We start from the raw sequence: 20,754 nt of genomic DNA on the forward strand, positions 1-20,754 counted from the left end.
TGTCCCTTAGACACACAGGGATTCTTTGAAGAAACATCTATTCTGCCATCCAGATTGTGTTTTACTGTGTTAGTGCTTTTCCTGTGGTCCCATGAAGCTCACTTGGCTCTGAAGAAAGTCCTCACCTTTCTTGTGCTTTCTGAAACATTCAACACTGTTGATCACTCCCTCTTCCTGGAAAATCTCTCTTCTTTCGGCATTTGTGACATTACTCTCTTCTTCTACTTATCTGGGTGCTCTTTCTCAGTGTCCTTTGCTGGGTCTTCTTCACACTCCCCACATGAGTGTACTCCGCAGTTCTGTCCTGTGCTAACTTTTTTCCCCTATGTAAACCTTTTCTTTTCATATATCTTTTGTCTTGGTGAGCTCATCAGCTTCTATTTCTATGCAGATGACTTCAAGGCATCTATTTCCATCCCTGGTCTTTATCCTGAAGACCAATTATACAATACTAAATGCCTACTGAACATTTCCAAGCTAGATATAGGATATTTGCAACTAATTAATATCTCCAACTCAACACTAACAAAATAAAACTTATAGTCTTCTCCCCCCAAACCCCCCCCCCCAACAACTTTTACCTTTTTTGGACTTTATTATTTTTGCTAAGGATACTACTGTCTCTTAGTCACACAAGTTGGCAATCTTAGAACCATTTTTGATTCCCTCACCTTTCATACCAAAAAGATAATCATCTTATCATGGAATCACAAAGCTAAGGGAATGCAGCAGCCATCTAGATCAATCCATGCCCCCAAAGAACTTCTGTTACAACGTACCAAATAAGTGTCTCTGAGTGAATATCTCCAAAACTCACATTACAACTTCTGTTTTTTGGAGTTACCTGATGCATAATAAATTTGTCCGAGCCTCTTATTTTTATTGAATATGTGTCTTTGACTTTTAAATGGATTTCTTGTAAGGAATGGATTGTGGGGTTTTGTTCTCATACATAAATTCGCTCTCATTTTATTAGATTATTTAATACATTTACAATTTAAATGAGTTAGGCTTATATTTTCCTCCATTTACATCTCTAGTAACTATTTTTTTGTTTCTGAATTAGAATTTTTTTTCCCTTTAAATTAGTACTTTCTCCCTATACATGGTTTTGCTTAATCTGAGTCAACAAGCTTTCTTCCCCCACCCTCAACCTTTCTTCTATTTGTCAATTTTTTTCTTCATTTGGGAGTTTTACTTAACTTACTGATTTCTTTTTCTTTCTTGATTTTATTTAGTGATCTAAGTTTCCCCTCCTTTACCCTTCTTTTTTTCCTTCACATTTAAGTAGTTAATTCAAAATCCTCTCTCCTCTTCACCCTTTCAAATTCTTTTGTTAGTTTTTTTCTTTATATGCCCTTTTTGTCCCCTAAGAAGGATATTGTAACTTATTTTCTTTATGAATTCTTTTTTTCTGTCTATTCTCAACTTTTATTCTTTGATTCATAGTATATAGACTTAGAATCAAAGCTTCCAAAGTACCAAGCTTGAGTTCTCTCATCTAACCAATATCTGTTATTGCCTTAAAGATCTTATCCCTTTACCTCTTTTTTTTTTCTTTTTTTAATGTTAAGCCTCACTCTTATAAGTACTATTTCACCAGGAAGGCATTGCCCCATGGTAGAAATACACCAACATTCTAAATTATAGATCCAGTGCTACTCTTTGCCCTCCCTATTTTTTTTCTCATGCCACACAACATCCTCTCTGGCTTCCCTCTTACTCCTTTGGGTGCCGATTTTCCCTAGGCGGTCCAACTTCCCTTCAGTGGAAGGGTATTGTCCACAGAGGCAGAAAACTCTTTTGGAGGAAGTGGTCTCTGCTGTACCAACTCCTAGCAAGAGTCCCAATTTCCTAACATTAGACTATATTTCTCCACCCACAGAAGTGTTCTTCAGTGGAACTCCATGAGTCCAGATCTCAATGGATCAAGATACCCTCATTTATTTTCCCTGTTTCAATCCCTCCCCTTTACCACCTCACTCATTCCCCTAATACTTCCTCTTTTTGCTGAGAGATTAAAGAAGCTAGCTATCTGTTGTTATGGATGACAGGCTTGATTAGGTACATCACTAATTCACCCCTATCCTGCACTTTTCTTCTCTTTTATGCATCTTCCCATAGTGCAATTCAATCCCAGAAAATACATGATTCACCTACAGGGCAGGCATAGCCCATGTCATTTCAGGTCTTTTCTTCCACCATTATTTCTCCTGTTGCTTTAAGTTCTACTTTCATCTTGATTCCCTTGTGTGCTTTTAGAAAGACATCTCTTAATGGCTGTTGTTTCTTCTTTTTTAAACCCAACAGGTGTATTTCTTTTTCTAGGTTTTTTTTTCTTTTAATAGTCTGTAGACATGAGGCAATTTATGTTGTTACTAGTTATTTCCTTGGTAGTTGTACTTGTTTGCTTTTCTTTATGTTTTTGTTTTTAGCATTTGCAAGTTAAATAATTTACTCATTCCTGCCGCTTCGAATGTCTCTTCTTATTGAATGTCTTTCTTTTTTCATTCATGATTAGGTTCATGTTTACAGGGTGGTGTCTTGAGCTCCTTTGCTTTCCAGAATATATTATTTCATTCCTTTCTGTGGTTTCCAGTGGATGCAAAATGTTGTTCAGTTGTTTTCAGTTATGTCCGACTCTGTGTGATCCCTTTTGGGATTTTCTTGGCAAAGATATTGGAGTGTTTTGCCATTTCCTTCTTCAGATCATTTACAGATGAGGAAACTGAAGCAAATAGGGTTAAATGACTTGTCCAGGGTCACACAGCTAGTGTCTGAGGCTGGATCTGAATTCAAGAAGAGGCATCTTCTGGACTCCAGGCTCAGCCACTGTATACCACCTGTTTTGGGTTATTCAAATTTCCTTTTCTTTGTATTTGAAGAATTTTTTCCTGGTCATTTGCAAAATTTGTTGTTTGGTCCTTGGAATTGTTCATTTTAGGCACTAATTAAATTGGCAACTGATTATCTATGGGGGGGAGCAAAGAACAAGATGGAGTAAAATGTTCAAAAATAGCTTTACTTTTGGTGACTAAGGAGTTAGAACAGGAAAATATTTTTTTTTTTAGGAGGGACAAAACAATGGAGTTGCTTTTAGACACACTAAACTTGATATGGCAATAAGTGGAAAGATCTAGTGGGCAGGAGGAGAAGTGGTACTGGAGCAAAGGTGAGAAGTCAGCAGAAGATATGGACTTAGTAATGATCTTTGTAGGAAGAATAGTTGAAACTGTGGGAGGAGATGAGAAAGGGACCTTGGGGAATCCCCAAACTTAACAAGTGGGAGGAGGAAGAGAAGGTACAACAGATCATGTCTGGGTCAATGGACAGATGTTAAGATTCATGACACCATGCATACTATTTTAGAGCTGGGAGGTGCTGCCAAAGGAATCCCATCTAACCCACTCATTTTACAGACAAAGAAATGCAGCATTCATACATGGATGGGAAAACATGTGAGTCCACAGAGAAGTACAGAGACTTTCTTCCCATCTTCTGTCTCCAGTCTATTCCCCACAGGAGAATACATTAGCCAGTCCCTTAATTATTCTTGGCCTCAGTATTAATGGCTTAATTGAAGTTCAGAGAGTGAACTTATCCTATCAAGGGTCTAGGCTACCACTCTAGTGGTATCGTCATTTTAGTGGAAGATTAAGAAAGCTTAATTTTAAAAAGTGAAACAGAAATGTTAATGCAATAAGATTGATTTAACTATAGGTATTAATAATGATTTTTTGCATTACATGACTGTGACGTGTTCAGTGATGGGAATGTGGTAACAGAGGGGTATATATACCAATTCCAAAGGGATAGATCAGGGAGGTAATGGAGTAACATTGAATATTAACCCAATTTACTCATATGAGAAAATCTATAAGCTGGGAAGGGGGGAGAAGTATGGCAGAGAATATTTGGGTGAGAATCAATAGAGGATGAAATAGACATGATACTGGGGTGGGAATAGCTTAAAGACTACCTAAACAGAGGGAAGAAATATATAGATAAATAGACAACAAACTTGGCACAGAGATAGGCTATAGCTGCCATTTGGGGACTTCAACTCCCTTGACATTTGCTGTCTTTCTCTGTCAAAGGCAAAGCAAATTGTTTTGCCTTACTGATATTTTCATTCTATAAAAGGTAGAACAAGGAATGGAACTGATTCTGGCTAATAAGGAGGAGCCTGTAGAAGCCTTGGGAGAAAGTTAGTAGTCTGGCAAACAAGGGTATAACATACCTGCATTTCAGAAAAGTATTTTATAAAATCTCTCCAAAAAACCCTCATGGACAAATGCAGGGATATGTTCTGTGTGGCAGGCATGTGGATTCAGAACGAGTATATTTTTCTCATGCTGTTTGCTCCTTCACCAGTTATATAAGTCCTCTGATATTTTTTTCCCCCTGAATTTCTCATATCCTGAATTTTTTGCTTTAATAATTTTTCCATAGGTCAGGCAGCGGATAGAGCACCGGGCCTGAGTTCAAATGAGGCCTTAGACACTTACTAGCTTTGTGATCCTGGGCAAGTCACTTCAACTTGTTTGCCTCCGTTTCCTCATCTATAAAATGAGCTGGAAAAAAAAAAAGGCAAACCACTCCAGTATCCTTGCCAAGAAAACCCCAAATGGGGTCATGAAGAGTCAGATACCACGGAAACCACTGAATAACAACAATAAATGCTATCATGATTTATAGTCATTAGTAATCATATTGCCCCAAAGGTCTAAAAGCAGTGCCATACTCTCTCTCCCTAGTTTCAATTCAGCAACTCCAGCTGTTTGCTAGACGTTAAAGGGGGACATTCGCTTATTGAGTATTTGGAGATGAAAGTTAGGCAGTACTCACTGCAGGGCCAATCCTTCCTTGTCCACCTGAAGGTCCGATGATGCCTGGTAAACCTGCCTCTCCTTGCTCCCCAGGCTCTCCAAGAGGTCCCTTGTCTCCTATGTGACCCTGAAACATAAAAATAAAGCAAAGGGAGGGGCCAGGGGAAATAACTGTGTTACACTGTATTGCATTATTTATTGTATAGCATATCCCTTTATTCAGGGCACATGATGAAAAGAAACATTTTAAATTTTAACTACACCAGAAATATTGTTATCACCTTTGCTCCGTCTTTTCCTTGAAGACCATCTTCTCCAGGAGTTCCTGGTTGACCCTAATTTGTGTGGCAGAAACAGAAACAATAAAAAAAAGGTTCCTTAATTGAAAAAAATAATTGCCTCTGGACATCCCAGATAGTTGAAAAAAGGCTTATGAAACTTTTTATCCCTTTTCTTCCTTTGTTTCCATAGCAAAGTGACACTACGATGATAATTGTTTAGTTTGTTTCCCATGGCTGATGTAAGAAGTCAGAGTATTATAAATCTAAAATACAGTTAAATCCGAGTAAGATAATGCACTTTAGTCAATTAAAGGTCATGCAATGTTCATTTTGTAACCCTGGTCCTCAGACAATTGTTCACAAGCTCACATCATAAAATTATATTTATTGTCCTGTCATCTTCAAGGAGATAATTATTTGTAAAGTGTTTAGAACAGTGCTTGACACACAGTAAACACTGCGTAATTGTTCGTTATTGTTGTTGTTGTTTAATGTTATTATCAAATGTTTCATTATGTTATATTGTGAATGTTTTTATGCCCCATGACTTGAATAACCAGAATATAGATGAAAAATTAAAACCAAAATTTGCTCTTTAAGACAAAGGTTTCTCTATAGAACTCACAGCAATGTATACCATAAGACATCCTAGACAGAGATCCTAGGATCATGGTATTATAAACTTAGAGCTGTAAGGAATCCTAGTGGCCATCAAATCCCTCATTTTACATTTGAAGAAATTGAGGCACAGAGAAGTCTTGTGACTTTTTCCCAGAGTCACAGAGCTAGGAAGGGTCTGAAAAGGGACTTAAACCCAACTTATCCTGAATCCAAGTTACATTAAAAAAATACAGGCAGATCTTTTCTCCTCTTTCCTGAGCCAATCAAAGGTGAATTCAAACTTATTGATATTTTCTTCCTGGGCACAAGAATGAAATAAGAAAAGAACAGAATAAAAAGAGAAAGGTAAGGGGAAGGGAAGAGGCAAGGAAAGGGAAAATAAAATCAAACTTAAAAAATGAACCAGATTGAATTTGCCTTAACATTGTCTTTCTGCTAAACAGATAAAATAAAAATGAGACATTCTTCAAAAATGCAAAATGGAAATCAACAAAGAAGCATTTATTGGGCACTATGAACCACGGACTGTGGCAGGTGCTGGAAATACTGAGACAAAAATGGAACAATATCTACCTTCAAGGAGCTCATTACCCTTACATATTATTATGTAGTCTGGAAATAGTAACTCTAGAATCTTCTTTAGACAGACCTCTATAGGAGGCTTTGTTATAGTAGGATGATAATAACATTAATATAAATTGAGTTCACAGTGACCTGAAAAGGATCTGTTTTGTATTGAACAATTCTGACATGTGAGAAAATGAATGTGTTTTTTGGAAAGTAGTGTTCTAGGAGATATATCTTTAATAGGGAATTAATATGAATAGTTTAGTAGGTTGGTCTAAATTTAGCCTATCTGATCTCAAAAATGAAATAACAAGTTGGATTCCTATTACTGCTGACGTTTTAATGTTGAGGATAGAAGATACTTTGGATAAGGAATAGAGGATTAAAATGAACTCCTTTCAAAGTAGTATAACTAAGCTCTATGAAATGATGAAATTGTCCATAAGATGTACCATTTCTAGCAGTGCTTAAATTTTTCTAGTGCATTGTTAGTTAATTAAGCCTCTGATGAACAAGAAAGGAAGGAAACAATGTTTATTAAGCACCTACTATATGCCAGGCATTGTGCTAAACACTTTACTAATATTGCCTAATTGGACCCTCGCAGAAACTCTGAGGGGTAAGTGCTATTATTATCCTCATTTTATAGTTGAGGAAACTGAGTCAGAAAGTGATTAAGTTACTTGCCTAAGGTCACACAGCTAGGAAGTTTCTAACTTTTGATTTTAGGTCTTTCTGACTCCAGGCCAAGTGTTCTATCTAATGCAACACCTAGCCACCTCTTAGCTCACTCTTTGTTCTTACCAATTTTATATTGTTATGATTTTGTAATTGGACTGGTCAGTAATTTAACTCAACAACACAGAATCACAGTATCATAGAATTTTAGAGCTGAAATAAATCTTTGTAACTGTCCAGTAGCCATCCAACTACCTAATTTTACCGATGAATAAATAGAAGTAATTTTGTTGGTATATGTATCACTTCTTTTCCTCTAGTATTAGGGAAAATCCCAGAGATTACATAAATTGGGCAATAGCTCTATGAATATATGTCTAGAATTCTAAAAGTGACTAAATTATAGCTGGAAAGCATGAGCAATGTATAGCATCTTTTTAGAAATTATGAAATACAGCCAGCATTATTCTGTAAAGAATCAGAGAGATTCATCATGTTTTTTGATTGAAATGGACATGCTGGAAACTTTTGCATCTTTAGAACAGACAATCCAGTGCATCAAATGGATTTTTATTATACACTCACTCTTAATCCTGGTTCTCCAGATGCTCCAACACTGCCTGCTGGCCCAGGGTCTCCCTGAAATGTGGAATAAAAATGGTAAAATAGGGAATCATTGAAATAAACACATTCCCTTGTGATGGTGAGCATGTCATAATGGAGAGAGGTAGAATTCTGAAGCAATTTGCCTCTTCTGTTGGCTGTCCTTCCTCCCCTTTTCTTGAGATTTCTGGTCAGTATTAGCTTGATGTGGCAATTCTTTGGAACTCAATGGATGGTAGAAGCCCTCGATGGAGGAAAATTACCTTTGTACCTGGCTCTCCCTGTAGACCGGGCTCTCCCTCAATGCCTGGAGGTCCCTAAAAGAGGATATTTGGATATATTATTTGTAAAATAAATATCAACTTCTCTTCAATAATCACAATAATCCATTGACTAAGAGAATATGTGCCTATGAGTTAAGAGATTCAAGAATGCTCATGTATAACATTAGCCTCTGTAAATAATACAGGAGAGAAATTATGAGAGGCAGAGTCTTCAGAGTGCCTTCAGAGGTAGGATAAAAATACTTCCCTCCTCTCTGAGGTGCCTCTGATTGAGCATATATCCCCAAAGTAATGCCCCAGAAACTTTTAGGCACTGCTAGGATGGCACATCCTATGGACAATTTCATGACTTTTGGTTAAATAAAGATCAATAAAAATTTCATGTCCTTTTGCTATAGAATTTCTTTAGAGAATCAAGCAGCTTTTTGTCTAGTATAAGCATTGATACTTATCCTTAAATAGACAAATTTAAGGCTCTGCTCTTTCAAGGGGAACTCTAGAAATCAGTGTGGATCCTATCTATCTCTTCTTCCCCTTAGAAAATAGCTTTCAAGAGTTGCTGTAGTCAAAAGATTCATTGGTCTGTGGCTAACTTGGTGATAAGCCTTTCTGCATCGAACGAGGGTAGTTTAAAGATGACAGATATCCATATAGTCTAGCCATAGACTAGAGTATGACTTTGGGTCATACTCAAAGACTTCCTAGTTTGATAGGTATCTGACCAAATTTGCACTCAGGGTCATCTCCAGTTAATCTTTGAAAGCAAACCTTTTGGCAATTTATTGTTTTCAAGAAAAAAAAATTAAAAAACACAGTAAAGTGATTTTACTTTTTAGTGTCTACTTTGTAGAGGCAGCTGGTGGTAGAGTGGCTAGAGACTTGAGCTTGGAATCAGAAAGATCTGAGTTCTAATCCAGCCTCTGACTCTAGCTGTGTGACTCTGGGCAAATCATTTAACCTCTGCCTGCCTCAGTTTCCACATATGTAAAATGGAGCCTTTCAGAGTTGTCATGAAGATTATATGAGATAATATTTATAAAAGTGCTTAGGGCACAGTCCTTGGCACATAGTAAGTGTTATATAAATGCTTATTCCCTTCCTACTCTTCCCTCGTCTTGGAGCATGTGTGGCTTTTTTTTTTTTATGAATCTGGCTTATTTTTCAACCTGTTCCATTATGCCTCTTTAAAGGAGACAGAAAACTTAGAAGGGAGACATTGAGTGAAGTCAACTCTCAATTTGTGAAGTGAGGATGTTATTAACTTTGTGTTCCATTACTTGCCATAACAGGAGCTTTTTGGGGTCCATACCTGTGATTTCACTGGTGCATCTATTGATGCACATTGGTCATCGTTATATACTTTGTAGTCTTAAAGAGCTTCCTGGGGCACTGAGACATGAAGTGATATACCCAGGGCCACATGGCCAGTATGGATCAAAGGCTGGACCTTAATCTAGGTTCCCTGACTCCAAGCCCCAATCTCTATCCCTCACACTACAATCCCTCTCAAGAGGTGTTTAGAAGTAGAAAGTTAGCATCATCGAATGAAGCTGTACTTGTGTTTTTCTAGGTTAAGATTTATAAATTTAAGTTCTCCCTTTATATAAAATGAAACATTTTAAAAATGATTATTATTTTTAAAATATCCAGTGTCTGGATTGTAGGTTGTATGCCACATGTTCAATATATATTTTTCCATAATTAAAAAAATAAGTGAAACTTACCTCAGGGCCCATTTCTCCAATAAGACCAGCATCACCTTGTTGTCCCCGTGCCCCCTACATTTAAAAAATGTAAAAACCTTGACTATCAGACATTAACATAGTTTCAATAAATACAGAATATTAAACATGGCATATACCATATACTAAACCATGGCATTCATCAGTAACGTTATCCTATCCATTGGAATAGTACTAGAAGTCAGGAAGACTGGGCATCAAATCCCACCTCTGACACTTAACTGGCTATGTAACGTATTTGGGCCACGGTTTCTGCATCTGTAAAATGGGGATATTAGCATGTGTACTATAGTAACTACACACAGAGTTGTTTGGGGGATCAAATGAAGTAATGTGTTAATAGCACTTTGTAAACCTTAAAGTTTTGTATAGACATCAGCCATTATTGTTATCCTTATTGTTTCACATTGTTTTTTTAAGACTGATGAGATGTAAATTCTTTCACAATTCAAAGACATATTCTTTTTCACTAATGGTTAATGTGCCACTCGCATGAATTTTAGAAAGATCCAAATATGGCCTTCTAAGAAAAAAAAACTCAAAGTATGTTCAATTAGTTTGTTCTGTTTGGTGAACGGTCTTTTCTGGTATAGAAACAAGTTGAATGATTTCTCTGTGCTCATTTTATGGATTTAATAATATTTACATTGTATAATCACACTAAGGTGTAATGAAATGCATACCGGGGCTTTTTTGGCCAACGAAGACTGTACAACTAAGCAGTATTCCTTGAAGTGAATGGACAGTGAATAATTAGCTTATTGTAGTAACATTAAAATTGCCCACATCAATGGGTCTATTTGTCGATGTGGGGGGAGCTATGTGCTCAAGCATCCTTATGGAATTTTTATGGATGAATGAATCCATATTTAGAAACCATAGCATGCTAGGCACTTCCCCAGGGATCTGTAGGGCTACTTATCCTGTTTGCTCTTTGCTGGAGCGGGAGAAGCCACAACAGTAGCCTGTTGCCCCAGGAAATGTTGCCTCATGGGAATTTCCCTAGCTTGTTTGCAAAGACCATTCCAGAAACACGCTTGTACACACCTTCTTTTTAGGGAAGCTGGGGGTATGAGGATGATCCTGCAACAATCACTTTCTTTACATCTACATAGGGCCAGCTACCTAAGCAAAGGATACCCCTGGATGCTCATGGCGATGTCAATTGGGACTCTTCTCAGAAAACAAAAAAGTTATTCTTTCAGGTTTCTGCTGCAGATCTGGCATGACCCTTAATGTTTTAATATAAGCATGCTTCCGTAGCTAAACATTTCTTCATGTGCTTCCCAGAAAGCTCAGGCTCTCTCCCAGTTTGGCAACGCTCTCCAAATTTCCACAATTAGAACTGGAACTCAAAATGTGTGATCCCATGTCCATTATCTGCCAAGCAATGGTTTGCTAACCAGGCACCTGACTTTATAACTTGAGTGGTCACTTTTGGATTCCCAGACTCTAACATGGGCTTTGCGTCATGTGATGCTGTCAGGCCATTTGAAAACTCATAACTTTATAAAGTAATAAATATTTCCTTGTTAAAGGAATCAGAACCTGACTTCCTGGTTGCCATAGCTCCAGTGACACAATTTTTTTTAAACTTAAGTTTAAGTTTAATTCAATTTTTTAATTAAAAATTTTAATTAAATTTAATTTTAAATTTAAATTAAACTAAGACTATTTTAATAGTCTAGTGGAACAGTAGTAGATAGAGGACTGGGCTTGGGATCAGGAAGACCTGACTTCAAATGCAGCCTCAAACATATACTAGCTGCGTGACCCTGGACAAGTCAATTAACCTCTGTTGGCCTTAGCTGCCTCAACTGTAAAAGGGGGGTTAGTAATAGCACCTACTTCCCATAGTTACTGGGAGGACAAAATGAAATAACATATATAAAGCACTTTGTAAACCTGAAAGCGCCATATAAATACCAGTGATGATACCAATGTCAATGCTATAGGCACTCAAAGTCAGAGCTGATAGGAATCTTAAAGTAGGATTGCCTACTTTAACCTGCTCATTTTATAGGTGGGAAAATTTATGCCGCAGTTTGTTTTTCTTCTAGGTGAAAAGTTCCTCTCCCTCCTCATATATGACCAGAGCATGTTTTTTTGTGTTTTTTTTTTTTACTGGCTCTATTTTTTGCTCCCTTCATTCCACACCTTATATTATATTTGTCTGTGCACATGTCTCCTCAGAAGAATATAAGCTTCTTGAAGGCAGGGGTTGGGTTACTATCTCTGTATCTTCAGTGCCTTGAACAAGTTGGGTGCTTAAGAAATCTTTGTTAAGTGGAAGTGAATTTTCTAGATTATTGTGAGAAAGCTGCGTTATTTTGATTCAAATAAGAATTGATAAGGAAATGTTATTGTTTGGCCTTCATTCTTGAAGAGGACTGTGACATCAGGGAGATGATGGCATAACGTGCAAGTGAATTGGATGTAAGTGAGGGAGGACTGGGCAAAGTCACCTGCCTCACTTTCTTCTCTGGAGCCATCTGGGTCCTGTGGCCCAATACATGTCTGGAGGACTGGCGGCAGCCCCCGGTGAGGAAATAGAACTGGACTAGAGGTCCAAAAGGTGAAAAACCAATCATAATAAATGGACAGAAAAATCGAATAATGTCCTTTATTTTGTTCTCTCTCTCTCTCTCTGTATGTGTGTATAAAGTTTCTTCTTAGTAGGAAATAAGTATGTTATTTAAAGAGCTAAATCTGCATTTATTGTTTGTGAGGTTTGTACAGTTGGAGCATGTATAATAAATGTGTATAGGAGGAAATAACCTCAGAGTCCCATAAGAATAGCTATTTGACTGCTGGAATTTTTCCACATGCTGTCATTCACTGAATGAATTATACAAAGGCCACCTGTAAACTTTTGTGCCAACTGATGGATAAGATCAGCCCAAGGCTTGAAAGATCACATTGTATCATAAGCCTTAGAAGTACATTACAGTCAATTATAGTTGACACGACTCACCAGAAGAATGATTTCATGGGCAATAAAGAACCAAATGTGAGAGACTGGGCTTGACAAGGTCTTTCCCTTTCACAATCAGTTTTTCCATGGAAACTCTCTCACATGTATGAAATCATGATGTAATTCTTTGTGTTGACATAATTGAATTTTTGTCATGTTTGCACCTTTGGGCCCGTCATTTGTAGGGTATGATTTCACTGTATTGTCTTTTGTTATAGATTTGACCATATAAAAGTGTGTGTGTGTGTGTGTGTGTGTGTGCGTGTGTGTGTGTGTGTGTGTAATAATAATAGCAGCAAGCTATTCAAAGCAAGAATTTTTGAGATTTAATACAACATACGTTAGCATAGCCACCATAAGTAGTTTCAGAATAACAGTACCAAATTTGGTTGTATTAAAAACAATAAGAAAAGCACTAAAATCCATATTCATAATAAAACATTTACATACTATTATTAGCCTATACCATCAATGATAAAGGCTACTTCTAATTACACACAGCCATAGCAGAGTGGGGCTCATGGTACACGAAAATTTGAAGGCCTTCCATTATTGGCAAACTTAGCAGATAAACTTACTGGTTCTCCAGGAGGTCCCTTGTCTCCTATGCTTCCTGGGGCTCCTTGTAAGCCCTGAAAAAAGTAAAAGCAAATTTGTAGAGAAAACATTGTTTGAAATTGTTTCAAAAGATAATCATTTTGCTCCCTCCTTCCCTCCCGCAATCCCTTTTATTTCCAATATCTCTTCTTTGTCTTTCACTGTCCCCCTTTTATTCTTCAGCTACCCCTAATTTCTTACCATTAAAAATGTTTGGATATTAGTGAACACATTTTTTCTTATAGTACTTTGGTTCCATAAAATCAGGCCTAACACATGCCCTCACAAACCCTCTAAGGCAGAGGCACCCAAGAACCTATGAGCTTAAAAAGATCAGACTAATCTCTCTCAATCTTCTATTTGCACTTTTAGCATTAATCATAGTTACTGAGCTGGTGGAAGAATTGCCTCCAGATATCTCTGATTCTCCTACCCAGGATTAGTTTTTCCCCTCCTCAGAACTCTTAGAGTACTTTCTATCTGTTTTAGGTTCCTAACATTCTTCTTTGTATCATAGTTATTTTTGCACAGGATAACAGAAACTGCATTTATTATCTTTGGATCTTTGGACAATGTCTTCCTTGCACATAGTAGGCACTTAATACATATTTAGTGAAAGAATGAATTTAGAAGGGAATAAATTAATATAAAAGGCCTTAGGATCCAGGAATCAGTGATGCTGGTGATACAGAATTCAGAATATCTTCTGGAATCCAAGGCTATACTCAGCTACCTCCCAATGCTGTCTACTTACCCTCATTCGGATATTAGGTAATCAGTATCACATACTCATTTGTACCCATTATTCCTTTTCTCCATACTGATTTTGGGAGGTTAACAACATTGCTTGTTACAATTACAAGTTTCTTTGAGAAATTGGGAAATGGCTGAACAAGTTGCAGTATATATGATTGTGATAGAATACCACTGTGGTATAAGAAATAATAAGCTCAATGATCTTAGAAAAACATGGATAGACTTGCACAAAATAATAAAAAGTGAAATGGGCAGAACCAAGAGAATCTTGTATATAGTAACAGCAAAGTTGTTTTAAGAATAACTTTGAGTGACAAAGTCATTTTGCCTATTATAAATACCAAAATTAGGTCCAGGGGACATATAGGGGAAGATGCTATTTGAATCCAAAGAAAGAATTGCTAAATAGAAGTATGTATAGAATGATTTTTACAGATTTTATAGATATTTATGTCTAATGGTAACCATCTCTAGGGTGGGGGGGAAGGGAAGAAAAAAAGGAAAAAATATAATTTCATTATATGTTTAAAAGGAATATAGCAAGTTGAAAATAATAGATTTGTAGCTACATGTGCAGTTATCTTTTTAAAAAAATATTATACCATGTTATGGAAATGCTTATTTTATTCCACAAATTAAAAATAAAATAAAAATGTAAAAAAGAAACTAATCATTAAAACGTTATTAATTAGGAACAGGAAGAAAAGATTATTAGGTCTCTTAACTATGTGCAATTTTGTAGTTATAACAAATGGTGCTTTGGTGAGATGTACATGGCTCACTGAAAAAGCATCTGGAATCACAGGTTCTATCTCACTGAGCCTATTGATTTATTGTGGAAAGCAGCGCTGTCTTAACTAGGGTTGCTGGAATTTCCCCCCACAAGGGCAATTGTGCTCATTTTGTGGCTGGGTGGCCCACTGAAATCTGCCCCACCCATCCCCAATTTTAGAGCCATTCTGTGTTCTGGAAGGGCAGAAATTTTAGTTTAGTTTTTTTTTAAAAAAAAACCTAGTTTTGAATAGTATTGTTGAATAGATAAACATGCTTAATCAATGTCTTTAATGAAGACTATATATATTTGGTTGCAACTGCTGAATTTGACAGGTACCACATGGTACTTCTCTGAAATTGGATCAAAATGCATAATAATAATAATTATTATTATATTGTATCTATCACACTATAGTAGCTAATATATAGTATTATATATAGTGTCTACAAGTTAGATAATGGTTCATTCCGAGGTCAGAGGTGTAACTGAATGGTACCTGTTCTTTTTTATTTTTAGAACTGGGTGTGAAGCAAGGTAGCATGGCTTTGCATCTAGAGAGCAGGTCTCAGAACCTAAAAAACTTGGGTTCAAGTCCTTCCCCTGCCATATATTGGTTGTGTAATGCCTGGCATGTCATTTTAACCTTAGTGTCCTAGGCAACTCTGTTTAGACCACAAAAAGTGGAGAAGATGCTGATCTACATTGGTAGAGAATGCTTCCTCTTTGGAGAATTCTAGTATCTAATATGATTCTAATATTCTATTAATAATAATTCTAATAGTCTAATAAAGCACAGATCTAATCCCCATTCCTATCCCTACTGGGTATGAAGAGGAATAACACAGAACGGTACCATGTGGATAAACCTTCTAGACCCTGGGGATGCTACTGCTAATACAGTGCCATATAAATGCTTCTTCCTTTCCCCCTTTCCCATCTCTGCTGAATTTCCCATGCTCACAACCTACCAGTTATCTAGGGTATCAAGCTAGATTACATTTTCCACTCATGATTTTCTTCTTGGGCCAAGTCTACACATAGAAACAAGTGAAAGAACCACTTTGGTTTGTGGGCAGATAGATTTTTACTAGTCTTTTGAATAGTTCCTGGACATTTTGTAAAAGGTCCTTTAGTCTAGGGGTTAGCAAACTATGACCCATGGGCAAATCCATCCCACCTCTTGTTTTTATATGGCCCTTTGGCCTCAGAATGGCTTTTACATTTTAAAATCCAATTTTGTATTTAAATTTGCATTTTAAAGGTTGTTTTTAAAAATGTAATTACCATTCTTAGTTTGTGGGACTATTACAAAAACAGGTAGTGGGCCAGGTTTAGCCCATGGATTGCAGTTTGCCAATCCTGACACTAGACCAACCCCTTAATTTCACAGATGAAAAAACTGAGACCCAGAGAATTTAGATGACCAAGGTTACACAGTGTCCATAAGTCCAAAGTCATGTGGTGAGAGGAAGAGTTAGGACTTACTAGAAGTTAGGTCTCCTAACTTCCTAGCCAGTGCTTTTTCTCCAATATTATATTTCCTCCTTGTGGGGTAGCTGTGTGGCACTGTGGATAGAATACCTGGCCTGGAGTTAGGAAGACTTGAGTTCAAACCTAGCCTCAGACACTTACTAGCTGTGTGACCCTGGGCAAGTCACTTAACCCTGTTTGAGTTTCTTCATCTGTAAAAATGAACTGGAGAAAGAAATGGTAAACCATTCCAGTATCTTTGCCAAGCAAACCTCAAAAGGGGGTCATGATGAGTCAGACATGACTAAAAACAACCAAGCAATTATAGAAAAAGAGGATAGAATCCTTATGACTGTGTAGAAACAACTCATTCATGACCCATTTAGATTTGCTGAACACCTTGGGGGAATTTTTGCCCAGACTCCACCTTACTCCCAAAGCCCCCAGAGTCAATGACACATAATTAAAATATCTTTTGTACATTATGCCTCATCCTTCTGAGAAGAGAATGTTGGGGAAGAGTGAAAATTAGCTTCAATGACTGTTATAGATTCAATTTTAATAACTCTATCATGTTAACTTTACCATCTGACAGAAATCACTGCTATGAATACAGGCAGTGTGGTGTTTCAAAACGAATCCTAAGTTTGGATCCAGGAGACTGGGATTTAAATCCTGGTGCCGACATGAGCAGTTATTATCTCTGGACAAATCATTTTATTATTTAAAAATCAAAAAACATTATATGGGCTTCCATTTCTTTATTTGCATTAAAAAAACAAACCTGGACTTGTGATTTCATAAATGTAGGAAACTCCTGGTATTAGGAATTCTTTCCATTGCCACACATTGACAATTCCAGTCAATAGTCAATAAACATTTATTAAGTGCCTACTATATGCCAGGTACTATGCTAAGTGCTACTGATGCACAAAGAAGCAAAAGACAACCTCTGGCCTCAAGGAGCTCGCGGTCTAATGGAGGAGATAATTTATAGGCTTAATGAATTGCTTGGGCAGTGGGTGATTAAGTGTGGTGCCCAGGTTCACGTAGCATTTGGATTGCTGACTCCAATACAGGTTTTCTGTCAAAGATGCCACAATGCCTTTCTTGTCTGTGATACGGGGATAATATTCTTTATATGTTACCTTATATGTTATTTAGCATCCTACCTGGCACATTGCAAGTACTTAATACGTGCTTTTTTATTGCCTCGCATGATTGTTGTGAGGACAGCATTGTAAACCTTAAAGTGATTTATATAATATGAAAGAAGGGGGAGAAAAGGAGGGAGAGGGAGATAAATAGTGAGAGAGAGAGAGACAGAGAGAGAGAGAGAGACAGAGAGAGAGTGAGGTGGGGAAAGGGAAGGAAAAAAAGGGAAAAAAGAGAGGGCAAGGGAGGGGCAGGAGAGAAGGAAGCAGAGAGAGAAAGGGAGGAGGGAGAAGGAGGGGGAGGGAGAGAGAGAGAGAGAGAGAGAGAGAGAGAGAGAGAGAGAGAGAGAGAGAGAGAGAGAGAGAGAGAGAGAGAGAGAGAGAGAGAGAGAGAACAGACAGACAAGGAAAGGAGGACAGAGCCTAAGGCTCTAATCCATAGTTAGGGGGTGGGATTTCAGACAAAGATGTTTCAGTTGAAAGACAGGGTCAGAAGGTGGATTGCAAGATGGAGGCAACAAGTGTGGTTAGCTTTTTATCAGCTATGAAAAAGGGGAAAGATGTAGGATGATAGCTTGAGAAGATGATAGGTAGGGTCAAATGAAGGTATTAAAAGAATGGCATAAGAAATAAATGTAAAATGGTTCTTACAGAATGTTTTGCTTGACTTAGGAGCCCAAAGATCACTTCATTTTTGTTACAGACCCATTTTACTAACTGATAATAAAGGCAAGGAGTTCAACACTATGGATTGGTTTAGAAAGAGAATCCAGTAAGAGTATGTTCATCAAGGTTGGAAGGCAAGAGACCTATGGTGACAAGAAGAGATCAGCTTTGGGTTCAGTGTGCCAAATGTTCAGAAGCTACAGGAAAAAATAAATTGGTTATGGCAGGAATCAGATTAAGAATGTCAAGGTCTGTGAAGTGGTCTTTTGCAGATGACTTCAGCTTAAAACATGCATGCCTGAATTCACGCGCACACACGCACACCCACACGCACACCCACACCCACACACACAGAGGCATAATTTCCTCTTTCTCTGACAGTGACCCATGTCTCTAGTCTGCTGGGTTTTTCCCTTTGCCTGAGGTGGTTGTGATTCTCCTGTGGGAAGCCACCAGCAGGGGACAGCAGAGACTTCCAGAGACAAAGCTGCTGGAGTATGACCACATTAACAGCTGCTAAACCAGCTTACATCTGTAGCCCCTCCTGGGGGGGAAACTTCTGTTAAGGGCTGTTTATACCAAAACTTTTCTACTTCCTTTCCTCTCTTCTTAGCCTTTTACTCCTCAGATTTAAGACTATACAAAATGTCATTGGTTATTTAAAATGCCTTTGAGTCTTTTACTTTTTATTTTTCTTTTATGGAAAAGTAAACTAATCCTTTCATGAGACTCATTTATCACATGCAGGTTGTGCTTTCTCCATCAGGGTTGATGTGCCCAGGACTTCCTGTTTCTCCTTGGGGAGAATGGTGTAATTTTTAAAGAAAGGTTCAACATACAGGAAACCATTTGTTCTTGTATCAAATAAGAACTTTCCGAACAGTCCAACCTACATGTCAAGAGACCAGAAGAAAACACTCAAGGTGAACTTAAAAGAACCTAAAAGAAGCAAAGTAACAGACAGGAGCCCCAAATCCCCAAAGTTCTAGCTCTGCCCCTTGGGGTGTGATCTTAGGGCAAGCCTCTTCACTGCTTTGGGTCCATTTTTTGAACTCTGCGATACAAGAATTAGGGTGGATGATTTCCAGGGTTTCCTCTAGCACCAAGATATTGTGATATTACGTAACTTTTAAGAAAATCAATGTCTTCTCTCATTCATTTCTATGGCGTCTACGTTTGTGGGAAAAAACCCATGTTTGCTGTAGGAAATGGTTTGAATTCTCTAAGAATGGAGAGACTAGACTGGCCTTCATACAAATGAAGGGAAAGACTCAAAATATTCCACTGTATCTGCGCTCCCATCGATATAATGCCAATCCCTCATACGGTGGCGATTCCTGACGATCTATGGCTGCCCACTCTGCAATGCTCTTTTCTATATTCTTCTATACGTTTGCTACAAGGGGTTCACTCAATGTATTGGCAAAGTTCCTCTCTTTCTCCCAACATTTGGAAGATAGCAGCAGAACACATAGCTGTTCATTCACAATCCTTTTCTCTATCTTTTTTGATTATATATTTCTTTGCTGACATCATCCTGTACTCTAGGTTTTCCTGGAGGATCCTTTTTGGTTAGCTATTACAGCCTACACCTACCCACCAAATCTCTCTCCATTGCCTTCTAAATCATATTGTTTTCATCCTTGGTAGACTGTAGGACTCCATGACCCACATTGTACAACCAACTGTCCCACCAGTTGGTGGTGAATTCTTTGGCATAGCAACCCATGAAGTATGGATAGGAGAACAGGTAATTTGTAACACACAAATGCAAATATTGAGCCAAATGAAATTTTCTGGGTTTTGTGATTGTTTACAAATGGTCAATACACTAAGTCTAGAGTACTACACATTCAAGAGATGTAAAGATGCTCTTTAAAATTTGATTTGGTTGATTCTTCTACCCTCTCCTTGACAGCCCCACCCTTTCTCCCAAGTCCAGTCAGTAACAACAACAACAACAACAACTGGTAGAATTTAACTTTTTTTTTTTTAGGCAATTGGGGTTAAGTGACTTGCCCAGGGTCACACAGCTAGTAAATGTCAAGTGTTTGGTCTGAGGCCAGATATGAACTCAGGTCCTCCTGACTTCTATCCACTGTGCTACCTAGCTGCCCCCATGGTAGAATTTATATAATACTTTAAGATTTACAAAGTGCTATGCAAATATAATCTCATTTTATCCTCACCACAACCTTGGGTGGTAGATGCTATTAATATCCCTTTTTTACAAATGAGGTAACTGTGAGGTAACTTTTACAGAAGACATTAAGTGACTTACCCAGGGTGACATGGCTAGTAAGTAACTAAATCTGGATTTGAACTCAGGTCTTCCTGACCCCAGGTCCAAGAAGAACAAGAATGAGTTATCACTTGGTTATAGGGAAAAGAGCACCCCAAATCTCATTATTTTAGCCTTTGGGTAATTTTAACATCCTATCCCTGGGAGAAGTATCCTGGAACTGGTAAGCTTATCTGCTGACATAAATGAATATGTTTGCTATTTCTGTCATATTTTTCTCCTACTTTGTCCTAGTCTTGGGTTACACTCCTTCCTGGGGTAACACATTTCTTTCCAAAGGCTTCATGAAGATAGGCTAGTTCAAGCATCTATGTGCTAGCCCATCCTCAGTTACCCCATTGGTGGAAGGAGGAATGGAGAAATGTCCTAAATGTGCAGTAAACTTTGTTGTCCAGAATGGACAGTGAATGAAATATTCTGGTAACTGGGCAGACATTCTAACTAGTAGTAGTAGT

General features: G+C 37.7%; 1 protein-coding gene across 1 annotated transcript in view; it reads right to left on the minus strand.

Annotated features, from left to right (window-relative positions):
- COL24A1 (collagen type XXIV alpha 1 chain) overlaps positions 1-20,754 on the minus strand; it is a 353,333-nt gene that overhangs the window by 102,985 nt on the left and 229,594 nt on the right. The window contains 6 exon segments of the mRNA XM_078155798.1: positions 4,849-4,956; positions 5,111-5,164; positions 7,562-7,615; positions 7,843-7,896; positions 9,588-9,641; positions 13,158-13,211. Of these exon segments, the coding sequence (XP_078011924.1) occupies positions 4,849-4,956; positions 5,111-5,164; positions 7,562-7,615; positions 7,843-7,896; positions 9,588-9,641; positions 13,158-13,211 (378 nt within the window).

This window comes from Phascolarctos cinereus, unplaced genomic scaffold (genome assembly GCF_003287225.1).
Source record: "Phascolarctos cinereus isolate Bilbo 61053 unplaced genomic scaffold, phaCin_HiC Scaffold_5;HRSCAF=322, whole genome shotgun sequence".
NCBI classification, from domain to species: Eukaryota; Metazoa; Chordata; class Mammalia; order Diprotodontia; family Phascolarctidae; genus Phascolarctos; species Phascolarctos cinereus.